Source organism: Chaetodon trifascialis, chromosome 3 (assembly GCF_039877785.1).
Source record: "Chaetodon trifascialis isolate fChaTrf1 chromosome 3, fChaTrf1.hap1, whole genome shotgun sequence".
NCBI lineage: Eukaryota > Metazoa > Chordata > Actinopteri > Chaetodontiformes > Chaetodontidae > Chaetodon > Chaetodon trifascialis.
The window spans coordinates 3,368,808-3,383,019 of record NC_092058.1 but is presented as its reverse complement, the minus strand read 5'-3'; the positions used below and the strand labels follow the sequence as shown (position 1 = coordinate 3,383,019).

Below are 14,212 nucleotides of genomic sequence, written 5' to 3'. Positions count from 1 at the left end.
GATTGAAACCACAAAGCAGCATTATGTGCATTCAGACATCAATGAAGAAACACTACAGCGTAAGATAGTGGAAGTCAGAAGTTTAGAAAACAAGTCTTGTTAAGAAACAGGTCAGAATGTTTGAATATCTAGTCTGCAAAAACCTTTTTTGCTCAGTTTGTTCAATTAAGCCCACACCAAGGAGTGGGGAGAATACACAAATAGTCTGTTGAAATATCAGAAATTCATTAAGAACATACGCAAATATAATCATTTCCTTAGATGACACTTATTTTACTTTAAGTTATGGGTTGAAATGGCGACACTGTAAAACTTTTTTGCGTCATTTTGATTACTTTATGTGACAATTCTTAGTCCTTAGCCCTGACAAAATGTATATCAGTGTGTTTAAGGCCTCTACTTACATTACAATTGATAGTAGTACATAATTAACATCCATGTGGCAGACACAATCAAAATATTTGTGAATGCAAAAACGTACATTTTTGGTGCTGAATAAGTCAACTATAACATCTACATAGTTCATTAGCTCATTCGTTAGCCTCACTGGTTACAAAATGTCACAAACAGATTCAGACTGGTGAACGAGAAGCTTCTGATGAGCAAAATTACACAATCAATTTTTAATTAGATGAACATTAATTTCTCTTAATCCTGCTCGCAATGTTGGCATATATTATGTCTTTCTCCCAACAATTGGAAAAGGACATTTTCTTGGGTCAGCTGTGAACATGTTTACATCAAATTCCAGTGCCAGAGTGTGCACCTGTAGCCATCATAGAAAACCCATCATTCACTGCATGCACGCCATACCGCGGCTGCCATGCTGCTCCACCTTTGACAGGAGCTGTTAGCAACGATTTTTAGCTTTTAAATGCTACAATGAACAATCAGCTCTTTGTTAACTAATAATTAACAACACTAATGTCGCACAGGCAGCTGCTGCAGGTTAGATGTAGACAGATGGGAAACTTCTATGATGGTTACCACTGCAACTTTAGATTTCTAATTCTCCTTGTGATCAATCTCCACTAAATCTAGATCATTATCATGCAAAGTCACTTTTCTTTCAGCCACAGAGTTCTTTCCTTGGATGCAAAGTAATTTCCTTAGAACAGAGTGTACTCTGCTTGTGGGTTGCTGAAAGAAAATTTGATGCCAACTGTGTAAACTTTCCTCTTTCAATGGTCCTCAACTGGGAAATCAGCCCTCAAAATATGTTTAAAATTTGGCACAAAAGAAGAGACAGAAACACATTCCTTGGATCACAATAAGAGGAGTTAATTGATTTTAAATATATTTATATATATTATATACTTATATATTGAATCATACAACTTCTTTAACATCACCTCATTTGTAAAAACAGCCCTCTCTACCAAGCAGTCACTGTTCTCATTAGATTAAAATCCATGCTATTCAATATGCTGAAAATGATCAAATCAGAAATTTAAATCTTGCATGGGCTATTATGTTCCAGCTCCTTCTGTAAACAGAGATTCCTTAGAGACTACATGACACTCTCCCTGGAACAGGTTACGGACAAAAAAACACGCTGGGTTAAAATGACGGATCTTAACAAGGATTCAAATTCTTCAAGCTGTTTTCAAGGTGTTTTGAATCCTAAAAATCCTGCTTCTTTCTAATTTCTCTCTTGGACATCAGGACATCAAGACGAGTCCAATAAATTATATGAAGTCATATATGTTTCAAAAGTCCTGATATATACAAAACACATGTCACAGGATGAGATAAATCTGACTGCAGTGAAAATCACTGGCTAAGCTTGTCACCTTCCACAGTTTCCACTGAACAACTGAAAAGCTGCAATGACTGGATGCTTTTTGATTATTGCTTTACAGAACGTAACTAATTTATTGTGGAAATAAATACAGTATTAATATCCCTGCAACACTGCTACTGGCAAAACAGAGGCCTATTTTGCAAAGAGTAATTATTTGTTTTATTCAAAATATGAATTGGTGAAAGAAAATTTGTTCTGAAATCTTGCTTAAATGTTAAAATCACAAAGCTGATTTTTGTCTCTCATTACAGATCTCAGTTCTTGTATCGTGTGAAAAGAAAAAGCCCAAAATGAAATTCACAAAACTTTGAATCTCAATTAAATTGCTACATATGTACGTATTCCTCAATTAAAGCCTGACACGTTTCATCCCTACACTTCCTTTGTAGCGTATAGCTCATGCTTAGTCTTATCAAGTTGTCTGCTAATTAACGAAAAGTTTTGATCAGTCATGCGGATGCTACCAGCTAAAGCTACAATCTTACGGTAACTAGCAAGGTTTTTCCTTCCCTCCCTCAGATTTTAACATTAATCATCTAAGTCTTTATAGATTAACTTTGGTTCACTCCAAAAAAGACACTAATAATATTTACACATAAAAAAAGACTTTAAGAATCATAAAGTGCCCAAATGAAATACATATGTTTGTCCTTTAATAAACTATAAATTTCTCTACAGTGTGCACATTGTGTTCCCTTTAAGTTCATCCTGTTTTTATGTCCTTTTTTTGAAATCTGTGAAACCTGACGTCAGTCCAGACAGATCCTTTGTTTGGATGATACAAAGTACATTTCATGCTTCCTTCCTCTCTCTCCTTCCTTTTCCTCCCTCTCTCCATGCTGAGTCTTAGCATGGCTAATCACCAGGTGCCTCGGCGGTCTGTGGATTAGGGCTGTAATTTAGAATAAAAGGGACGCTCCTCTGCACTGCCTGAATACTGCTGTCAGATCTAGTGAGTGGTTGTTTCTGCTCCCCCCTCACAATAGCACATGCCGCAAGGTAATTGAAGAAGAGGAAGGAGAAGACACTTGCTGGTAGAAATTGGCACAGTAGAAACTGTTATTAGACAACTGTTAGCCAAAGCTTTAAAAAAGAGAGAGGAGGAATCTAAAAAATCTACTTCAGGATTAGCTAAAGAGCATTCCGAACTACAATTCAGCTGGGATATACAGCAAGTTTTCAGCCCTACACTGTCAGTCAGGCTATGCCCTCAGTGCTTTTTGAAACATTTTGTATTAGCATCATCTGTCAGCGCTACAACACAGGTGCAATATCTCCCCCCTGCACTTGATGTGACCTGCACCTCCACTCAGGTGGATGTGAAAATTTAGAATGACACAGAACAGAATTGAACCAAATGAGGTCAAAGACCCATTTTCATTTCAGACCCCATTGACACCTGCCTGTGTCATGCCAGCTGTGTCTAGCTTGTGTCCTGGTAAGGTGTAAAACATTGCATTTGGACATGATAGTCACACACGTATGGAATTGTGATCTAAAACAATATATTGCATGCATAAAATCCAATTTAGTATGACGCTCACATACAGCATTCTGACTATGACTGTGCATCACAATGTTATGCACCAGGCAGGTTCCAGTTGCCACACAACAAATACTTTTACATTTTGATCCCATCTGGCTAAAATTGGATGAAGTGGTTCAGCGAATCACACTTGAGTGAATTAACACCTGCCTACAAACAGCAAGCTGCACATGTCCTTTCGGACAATCAATTTGCTACATATTCAAGAAACAAACAGGTGAAATGGGGTCTTAAATTCATTTTTTCTCAAAACCCACAAGGCTGCATGTTTTCATCTCTACCAAACACAACACTACATGGTTTATCTAATAACCCCCTTCCACGAGAGGTGACACAATAATCAGTAAAATCAACTAATGTCCTGATTGTCATGAAAATGGCTATTGGGTTGTAATGGCACGTGGTCTTTGTGAATTCAGAACCTGCTAGTTCTTCCTTTAAACCGTACAAATCCACTCAGGAACCTGGCTCTGCAGGTAAGAGTAATTAACTGCAGTCTGAACTAACCTGAAGGATATAAACCCAGCAGTACTCTGGATCTCCAAGATCAGGTTGAGATCTACAGTAGATCCTTCCAGAAGACGAAAGGGGCTTCATTCATGCCTTCTCCACTCGCACACACATAGTACCAAATAAACTGAACATTGAAGGGCCAAATGTGTGACACAAAAACCAAAAACAGCTCAAGTCAGAATGTTCAAAACCAAGATGTCTTGGCTGGTTACAACAAATAAGTACAATTCTTTTCCAAGTCCTCCGCTGTCCCCATGCTCCTGCAAAAGGGCGGCTGGTGTCTTAAACATTGTGAGGACAGTCTCACTTTCTCTCCGGACTCATGGATTGACAGATAACACTCAGGAGCTGTCCAGCCCCTTAAATAGGACACAGCAAGACAACACGCAGTCCTGGGAATGAGAATCGAATGTAGGCTGTGAAGAAGGCGCGTAGCCGAAGCAAAGCTGAGCCCGCCGTGTATTGTGGTCCCAGTAGGATGTGATCAATGTCGGCAACCAAGCCCTCCTTTGAAGTATCCTCATTAAGAAGGTTTTTGTTTTTTCATCAAAGAGATCTGGATTGAGCAAAATTTTCCTGTGAGTCTGAGGGGCGGTCGGTTGCAACAACAAAAGAAATGTGCTTCCCATGAGTTTCGGGAAACAGTCTTATACAATATCAAAATAATTCCAGTACATTTCCAATGAGTGCCAAAATGACCTACTACTTAGTAAAGTCATTTCCCAGTCAGGGGAAAGGTTGAGTCCCAAGAGTGGTTGGACCTGTCAAAGTGCCCTTGAGTAAGATATCTATCTGCTCCAGGGGCATTACCACCTGATTGATCCAGGTGTGGGGCTACAGGGTACATAAAAATGTGTCTTAGGATTTGGTTGAGACAGCCATGGAATCTTAGTTGCACAGAAAAACTTTATATTTGTACGTGAGTCTTAGGATCGCTCACAACAGGGCCCAATGGTGCTCTCCAGGGACATCTGGGAGGAGTGGCGGATGAGTGGCGCCATCGTCGGGTCCACCATGGAGGAGGTAGGGAAGAGCTTGTACCAGCCAATCACCATTGTGCTGAGGTCCAACTCCTCCAGTAGGATTCGAGCTACGCCCATGAAGCATTTGCGGTCCATTCGTCCATAGTTGCCCCAGACGATCACCTACACAAGAGGATAAAGATAGAAATTGGGTTATTGAATTGAGTTCTTACAAATAGTAAGAGATGTTTATTATGTGGTTTCTCTTTCAGCTTTAATTCAAATCGTCTTCATAGTAAGAAATATCAAAATTCACATCTTTTACACAAGCGTTCTACAAAATTATTCATTGATATGTGTGACATTACTATATTGCATAGACATCAAAGGGAGGAGGTCATGGAGGAGGGCTGGGCCATACAAAGCGCAGGACATTGATAAAGGAGACCAGGGTTCATGTATCACATGTTAGGTTAAGGCGATTGATACACTTGGTTATGATGAGAAGGATCATGGTTTTGTTGAAATACAGTTTCATATAAGTGCTGGCTGTCAGCCAGACAGAGCAACATTAAAATGTTTCCTGCCGACTAATTTATTACTCCTTCAAGTCACATCATGTCACTTTTTCGATCTTTCAAGTGTCTTTTAACCAGATGAAGGTTTTTAGTCACTGGAGGCTGGATTTTACATTATCAGAGAAACAAGCTGAGCTCACGTTGGCAGCAGCTCGACTCATTTTCCAAAAATGTCCTAAAAACACGGTCCCCGCTATGTAGCAAATACAAGTATACACACTAACACTGTCCATGTGCCTGGGAAGACAGGAAGTCTTTGAGCTTAGCTTCAAATGCAGATACAGAAAATCCAGTGAAGAGAGCATTGAATGCATGAAGCAGTTCTCACTGTTGGTTTGTGATGTGAATCTTTACTTTTGATATATTTTCTGACAGAGACCCCTGGGAGCAGAAAGATCCCACCCCCGGGTCCCCATTTGGCAACTACTGGTCATTGTATTCACGGGTGGAAAACACTTCAAATATTGAAAAATTCAATGTATCCATGACACTTTAACCAAGTGTTTTGAGCTTTCTTCCCTATTTACTGCCACCAGCTTCAATTCAAAAAACACAATAATAAGCTATCACTAAAATATTAGTGAAGGCGGTTTATCTTTTTAGTGACATTTTCCAAACAATAGATGGCTTCTGTGAGACCTGCAGTCCTATCCAACAGAGGAAAAATGAGAAATTAACAAATGTTGTACTTTACAGGCCAGTCATAATATTCAGTGTATATTATCATAAATATCACATAATCTTGAATATCAAAGTTCTGTTTACAGGTAGATACTTGATGTTCCCCTCAGTGTCTCCAGCAGACTAAAGAGAATTGAAGTGTTTTCAAGAGATTTAATGCCTAATGTCTTCAGAGGCCCTTGAATCGCGCACATAAAGCATTCTGGAGTGTGATGGTGGAGCGGGCAGATTATTGACAAAGTGATAAGGTGAAGAGGGCAGTGTTAATTAGCATTAATCCAGACGGTTTGGAAATCTGCTCTGAAGCAGTCCTGGATCTCTCTCTGCTTCTGCAGCACAGAGCAGGCTGAGGTTTCAATTAAAGAAAATGAATAGGGTTTGTGTGTTTGTGTGTGTGTGTGTGTGTGTGTGCGTGATGGAGACGATGAAGGTATGTGCTTAGAGACCTGTGTGTTTGAATGTTACGTGTCCTCTGTCTCCTGACACCCTGATAACATCAGGGCTCATCTCAGACGGCCCAACATCTTGTCAAGCGGTGGACAAAATAATCAATATCCGTCTGCGCATGTGGTGGTCTTGTGTGTCTGTGCATGCCAGCATACCAATTTGTTTGGTGTGTGTGCATGTGTGTGTGTGTGTGTGTGTGTGTGTGTGTGTGTGTGTGTGTGTGTGTGTGTGTGTGTGTGTGTGTGTGTGTCTGCAAGTGATTTCCACAGAGACACAGTGGCCAAATCTCCTTCAATCTATTCTCTCCATCTCTAAAGAAGGAGAATCTATCTCTTTTTCTGTCTACCCACGATCAGTTCTCCCAACAAGGTCCTGACCTCAACCACTACGACTTAGGAGAGAGAGAGACTCTGGAAGAAGGACACATGCACGGCAGAACAAGAGAAACTGGCTGTTTAGGACGGAAGATGGAACATAAAGTGTCCTAGATCTTCTTCTGGTCCACTTCCTTGGAAGTAGAACTCACTCAGAGACACAAACACACACATACACACACACACACACACACACAGGTACAGGTGCTGATGGAGACACAAAAAGGGATTTGACAAAAAAAAAAAAAAAGCAGCATGTTGCATTGAAGTGAGGATAAGTGGATACAGAAAGCGAATGGATGGACTTGAATTGAAGGGAAGAGAACTGTAAGTGCTCGCCAACACCAGAAAGTCGGTTTTTCATGCAAAATACATGATATGGTCAAAAGTACTTCAGTGTACTTTTGGTCTGGGTTAGTGTTCCAGTGAGGGATACACAGTATGTAACTGCTATACCCTACATTGATAAGTGTTCTTCCAGCCTCTCCAGATTCATGTCAGTACCTCCATATAGAGGTCAACAAAGAAACCTGACAGGCCTGCACAGAGCCCTGACCTCAGCCACATCGAACACCTCTGGGATGAACCCGAACGCCAACCGTGAGCCGGACCTTATCGGCCGCCATCGGTGTCGACCTCACTCGTGCTTTTGTGGCCGAATGGGAGCAAATCCCTGAAGTGTAAAGCCGTCTGAGAGGAGGAAGAGGAGGCTGTTAATGTGCGTGGTTTTGGGGTGGGATGTTGAACAATCACATATGGGCGTAGTGTTCAAATTCCACATACATTGTTTTGATCCTTATACTTTTAGGGTAGGTCAGGCTGGGAGACGGGAGGGAGAAGTTGAATGATACACAAAAGCACTTTATAGATTTACCTCAGAGAGCGAATCTATTGACTTCATTTCAATGTGCTGATTTCACTGAGAAAAGTTGCTGTTAGAAACGTTGGTGTGACTGAGCCCTAAAGCACAGGATCAAATAGAGGGATTACTTCAGATGCTCAGCATGTCTCTCTCAGTTTTGACACCACAAACTCCCTCTGGTTAGAAGGGACAGAATAATAAAGAATGATGGGAAAGAGGGAGATAAGAGCGATTCATTTTGAAAAAATTATAATAAACCCTGGTTTGCTTTTTTCCCTCATATTTCATGTGGACAGAGAAAAGCTGTCACGCATTCAGGGCAATGGAAGAAAAGAAAAATAGTCAAAATGTTGAGAGATGTTATTAAAAAATAACTGAATTTTCAAACAGAGAAATAACCTGATAGAGATCTTTAGCATCTACTGTACTCAGAGCACAGAAATAAACTCCAGAACACACACTCAAACGCTCGATAGGATGTGAAAAACAAAACAACACAAAAGATTACATGCAAATTGTCAGAGAGCGTGAGATAAGAGGGAAAATGAGACGATCAGGGGATGGCACAGAGTGCAGAGCGGAGGAGAGGAGAAAGACTCATAGCCGATAATTAGAAAGGAGGCGTTTAGCTGCTAATTACTCAGTGATGGCGGCGGAGCAGCCTCGGGACGCTCTGCAGAGGTTCAAACCTGCAACCTTCAACACCCGCTGACCTGACCTCTGATCACCACACACACACACACACACACACACACACACACACACACACACACACACACACACACCCCAACGGCATGTGGGAAACACTCATTATAAACAGAATAACAGGAGAAGGTTTTCAGCTTTGGTGTATTTTAACCCCAATTTCAACCAATTAGACAAAAATCACACTGACTTCAATGCAAATGATCAGTCCAGTGGAAAAATATTTACACTGAAAGCAGAGGTGTTTGGGTAAATTGCAGTCTTAGTGGTCCTAAATGGTAAAGCACAGAGGAAATACTGTTAATAAACTAATAACAGACTGTGGTGACGCAAAGAAAGAACAAACCAGACTTGGATACAGGCAGGAATATGGACGACTAAGCAACTTAATCAGACAACCTGAGAGCTGAAAGAGGGGAAACACCTGGACTGGTAAAGTAAATACTCTATATGATGCCAGAATACAAGGTGACAAAAAAGCTGCTCAGACATTCACATAAACATGTCTGAAATCACGTGCTGTGAATGAAGAAGCTGCCGTCATTCGAGGAAGGATTTGAATGAATTCTCAGCATGGTCTTTAGCGACGGCGTGCTTTGCTAAATCAGGAAGTGGCAACTTGAAAAGCGCTGCTGATTTCAGCGATTTTCATTATCCAGCGTGAATGAGTTTGATGAAACTCGGAGGACAGCGACGCAGACAGCAGATAATTAAGAGGGAGGCGTTCAGTGGCTAATTACACAGTGACAGGAGCAGCAGGGCAGCCTGAGGCAGAGCTGCAGGCCTCTGCACTGAACACACCACTGTTTCCACCTGCTGATTACTGAGGAAAGCTGCCTCGCATCGGGTTAAAACACACGTGTGCCTGTTGGGGTTATTTATACTGGAACAGGATTAGAGCAAAAAGAAAAGCATGCAAGTATGAATAGAGCTGTGATAGAAACACAACAGAAAGAAGAAAGTGCAAATACAACAAGATTTAAGAACAGAGAGGAAGGAATGAAACATGGAAGGAAAGGAAAGAAAGTAGAAAATGATGGAAGGAGACTAGAAATGCTTCAAAGGTGGGATGAGAGAAAGAAAAATGTAAAGTGAAAAAGAAGGAGCCAAGGCTGCAGAAAGGGAAAGAAAGAAAGAGGAGGAGGAAGGAAAGAGAAAGGAAAGAGATGAGATGAGTAGAAAAAGAATCAATGAGAAAGAGAGGAAGGAGTATAAGAGTGGAGAATGAAGGAAAGAGTGACAGCAGAAGAAGTGGGAGAGCTCTGAATCCGCTGTGATAATCAGTCTCTCTTTGGAGACATTTTTTGATCCTGAAAGCAGCTGAAGCTCAAACAGCTGAAAGAACAAAATCAGCTCAAACAGCCTCCTGGTCCCTCAGGTCGGACTGTCGCTGGAAATGTCAAACTCTTCCTCTCGGCTTCCTCTGCTGGCTCTCCTCCAACTTCTTCTGCAGAGCCACATTCATCGCTCGACGTCATCGCGGTGAAACTCTTTTGTTATGTTACGGTGGTGATCTGGTGGGATTAGTTTGTGTTTGAGGTTATGATTTAGTTTTTTCCACAACCCTTCTGTCGTTGTGGTGTAGCAGCTCGGGTTAGGTAGGGTCAAAAATTCAGGTTAGTGCTAAAAGCAAATGTTAGCATGCTAACAATGTAATCTAAGATGGTGAACGTGTCTGCTGCAGATTAGCATGTTAGCTTTGTTACTGTGCACGTTAGCATGCTGGTGTTAGCATTTAGCTCAAAGGACTAGCGTCGCTCAGGTTTCATTGTATTTTGGCTCGATTGAAATTTCTGCTCACGTCTTGCAGTATCGTACTGTTTTCAGAGTGCTTTCCATCTTTCATAACAGATTTTCTATTTTATCCTTCTGGTGTTTTCAAAGAAATAATAGTAGTAAAAAAAACTGAAAAACATGATGGAGTGTCTCACCTGCACCACTTTCCCCTGTGGGCTTTCAGAGAAGACCAGGACCTGGTTGTAGAGAGGATCCAGAGACTTCCTCACTGACTTGGTCTTCTTCTTGGCCACACAGACCCCGTTCTCCAGGAGGTAAACTTTGATGTACGCCGCTGAAACGACAGCAGGCAGAAAAGTTAACAATGATCTCTATTAACCCCTTCAGAGTACTCTGCAGCTCTGCTTTCCGACGGGGGTTTCAGTGATTTTAGAGGCTGAGTCCGATGAGACTCGAGGATTTGGAGCTGGTATGTTTGGGCTGAGAACGGAGCAGACTACAGCACAGAGGAAGAGAAGAAGGCAGATTACAGCAGAGCACAGTAGAAGAAGACAGAGTAGAGCGAAGAGGACTCGAGTCAAGGAACTGATGGAGAAGGTGAAGGTCATGTGACAGACGGCCAAAGACTTGACTGCAAGCTATTTACTTCTAACAATAAAAACCTTGGCTTGTACTGTAAGAAGTAACGACAGAGCAACTCACACAGCAGTCCTTTAAAAAACTGTCTAATCAATGCAAAAATCTCCAAATGTAAAGCAGATTATTATGAGAACGAACACTGATCTCCCTGCAGAACATGACGTTACACCTTCATGCAAATGTAACTACATTTATGGATCCTTTGAATGGTCACTGTCATCCTTCACTTCTGATCAGCACGTCTGAAGTAATATCAGACAATGGAGAGGAAACAATTCAATGTCATCGTAGTGAAAAGACAAAGTCCTGAAACTGTCTTGATATGATCAGGACATCTCTAATTAAAACACATTTTAATAAACACTGATAATACATGTTGTGTACGCAGATAAGGGCCAGGGTTTATAAAGATAATACTGTTTGTTGATTGGTAAATAATGTTAGCATATTAGCTCGCTAGCTACCCCCTCGGTCACGTGACCTCCGCCTCGCAGTTCCTGGTGGTGTTTTGAGAGGAGAGAGGAGAGAGGGATTCATGAATGAGGAAGACTGTTTGAAAACATTAGTTTTCCTGGTTTTCTGCATACAAAAAAACAAAACAAAAAACAATAAACTAACACGCTAAATAATTTACCGAAAATCACGCTTGAAGTTTTGATTTTGCTTCCTGGAATGAAACTTTGCTGCTGGGTAACGCAGCCCAAAACAATGTTAGACTTCTGACTTTGACCGAGTCTGACAGACAGACAGACAGACAGACACACACACACACACACACACACACACACACACACACACACACACACACACCCACACACACACACACACACACACACACCAAAGCCTGTCGTCCTGTAGGTTAGATGACAAGATTAAAGATTAGCACTCTCTTCTCTTTGTTTGCTGCTATATATGGATTTCCTTTCATCTCTCTGTTTAGCATGTTTCCTCTCATTCACACTCAGTTGCTCTCTGCTCGTTTCTCCCTCCTCCGACTCTTGCTTGCGCTTTGCTCTGTTTGTTATCCTCTTCTCTTTTATCTCTCGCATAATTTTTCCGGGATAATGTTTTTGTTTTTCCTTCGTTGCTGACGCTGTTTTGCTCTTATGCAATTAGGATCAATGGCTGGTTTAATATTATGCAACCACACAGGGGAACTACAATGAGAGTTAATACATAGTTTGTTGTTACACAATCCAACTTGCTGCAAAAAAAACAAAAAGTGAAACCACGCTGGTGCTGTTTCTGTTTCCTCTGAGCGGTGCTGATCACTGATACAACAGATCTGTCCACAGCACAAAAGATCAACGTTAACTGATCTGATGACTGAGCCGATTGTCTCATTGAGATGTTTAGTCTAGTGCATCCAACTCAAACTGATGTGGATATACAATATTTCAGCTGGAAAAGAGCAGAAAATGTGTCTCTGAGTTACTATTGGATGTGTGACCAGGCTTTAATGGAATTAAATGAGAGGTTTTAAATCAGCCAACAGGACAGGAAATCACGTAGAAACATGAAATATGACCATTTAAACATATGTTAACACTAAAGGTGCCCTGTGCAACAAACGTCAGTGTTTCACGCTGAAGCAGCGTTGAAGGAATTTCCTTCTTCATAAAACATTTGCTTCATTCTCTTGTTTGCGACCTGCTTTGTTTACATCATTGTTTACCTGCTAGCAGTATTCTTACCTGCCTTTGATGGTGCATCTCTGCTCTTTGCTTGTTGCTCTGAGGATCTGGCCACATCCTCCTGTCTGTCTCCCTGTGATTCCTATGTGTCTCTTCCCTTTCGTGTCCTCCCTGTGTGTCTCTGTCTGAGCTGAGCTGGGTTTGGTTACCTGCCCCTCCTGTGGCCAACCCACCTGCAAACCTGTGGCTCAGCACTAATCAACCTGTACAGTACAAACATTGATCCAGGGCACCACTGGTACCTTTTGAATTTCTATAGAAAATGTGGTGGCTACTTAAACATTTCTCAGGGTGGTCGGTTTGCTTCCTATGTTTGTATGTGTCACATGATTTTTCCATCTGGCAACCCATTTCCTGATTTCAGACAATCTGTTCATGCCGATCTTGAGTTTTTTCACTGCACAGATACTACAGAGTCGCATTTGAAGTCAGAGCAACATGCTGCGTGTTTGACGACAGCAATAGCAGAAGCAAACGTAGACCTTACTTATTTATTGGATCTCCTCCCTCTGCTCTGTATTAACTCCCCGGACACTGAAAACACCATTTCCTCCTCTTCACTCATGCATCTTTCATCTCTGCAAGGACCATAATTATGTTTTCGGAGGAAATATCCAGTTAGGTTTAAAATGTCTGTTTCGGGCTGTTCTGTTTATGTGTGGCTGATGCTATTTGCCGTTTTGTGGTGCATTCATGGTCTGTGGGAACTTCCACATTCTCAGACATGGCAGGTGTTTGATAAACAGCAGTGATATCACATTAAAATTTTATGAACATCCTGCAGAAAGCAGAGCTTTGATCCTTTGAATCAGCGAAAGGACCAGAGGGGTACGGACTGACCTGGAGGTCCCTTTGAACCTGGTTTCATGGTGAGTCCTCTGGCCTGGACGACCTCCACCTCCAGTCCCCCGTTCCTCTCCATCAGACCGATCTCTACGTCACCTGGGGTGTGTGAAAACACGTGCACTTTTAACAGTGAGGATGGAGGAGCTGTGTGTGTGTGTCCGTTATAAAAAAGTTTGGCTTTGATATGATAAAACATGAGAAAAAGATATTTTCCTAACAAACTAGAAATAACACACTGTCGACAGCGTGCACGTGGACGTGTGGAGTTTTTATTTATTTTATTTTTTTTAGTAACATTTTTTGTGAATAAAACACAAATGGAGCGGAACATTTATCCTGATACAGCAATCAAAGGTGTTGATTATGCTCAAGAATAAATAAATGTGACAAACACCTTTGCATGAACAGATGGTATTCATCAAGCTGAAACAAGCAGTTTACAATAAGGAAAAGGTCTGCAAGGTTTAGGACAACAGTATAAAAATGAGCGAGTGCACGTGTGCATCCGAGTGTTCAAAAATGACATGTTGAAGGATTTTTAAGGGAAAAACTTTACTATCTCTATAATGAGTGACGAGTGAGGTCGGTTGTAGATGCCAGTGGATCCTGTGAACTCTTAAGCCTGTTTTAGCTCACAGCTTTGCTTTTATGGCATCTTCACAGTATGATCCAGTCTCAGCATTCTCATCAGCTGTGTTTTCAGCTGCAGCAGGAAGCTGCAGTAGCAGCACCAAACGGCACCAAAGGACAAAGGTGAACAAACATCTACGGGCCAAATATTTTCCAAAGAGTTGATGGAAACTGAGCTAGAGCTGAGAGCGTGA

The 14,212-nt window shown here is 41.4% G+C and overlaps 1 protein-coding gene across 2 annotated transcripts in view; it reads right to left on the bottom strand.

Annotated features, from left to right (window-relative positions):
- Positions 1 to 14,212, bottom strand: part of rims4 (regulating synaptic membrane exocytosis 4) — a 341,866-nt gene that overhangs the window by 292,201 nt on the left and 35,453 nt on the right. Inside the window, exons 4-6 of one of the 2 annotated variants that reach the window (XR_011602037.1) lie at positions 13,383 to 13,484; positions 10,404 to 10,543; positions 2,383 to 5,008 (exon numbers count right to left, since the gene is read on the bottom strand). Coding sequence is in view for 1 of the 2 variants with exons in the window: in XM_070958316.1 (XP_070814417.1) it covers positions 4,790 to 5,008; positions 10,404 to 10,543; positions 13,383 to 13,484 (461 nt within the window). In the remaining variant the exon portion in view is untranslated. Of the gene's footprint in view, positions 1 to 1,756; positions 5,009 to 10,403; positions 10,544 to 13,382; positions 13,485 to 14,212 lie in introns of those variants that run through there. The other variant, XM_070958316.1, reaches the window with a different exon arrangement.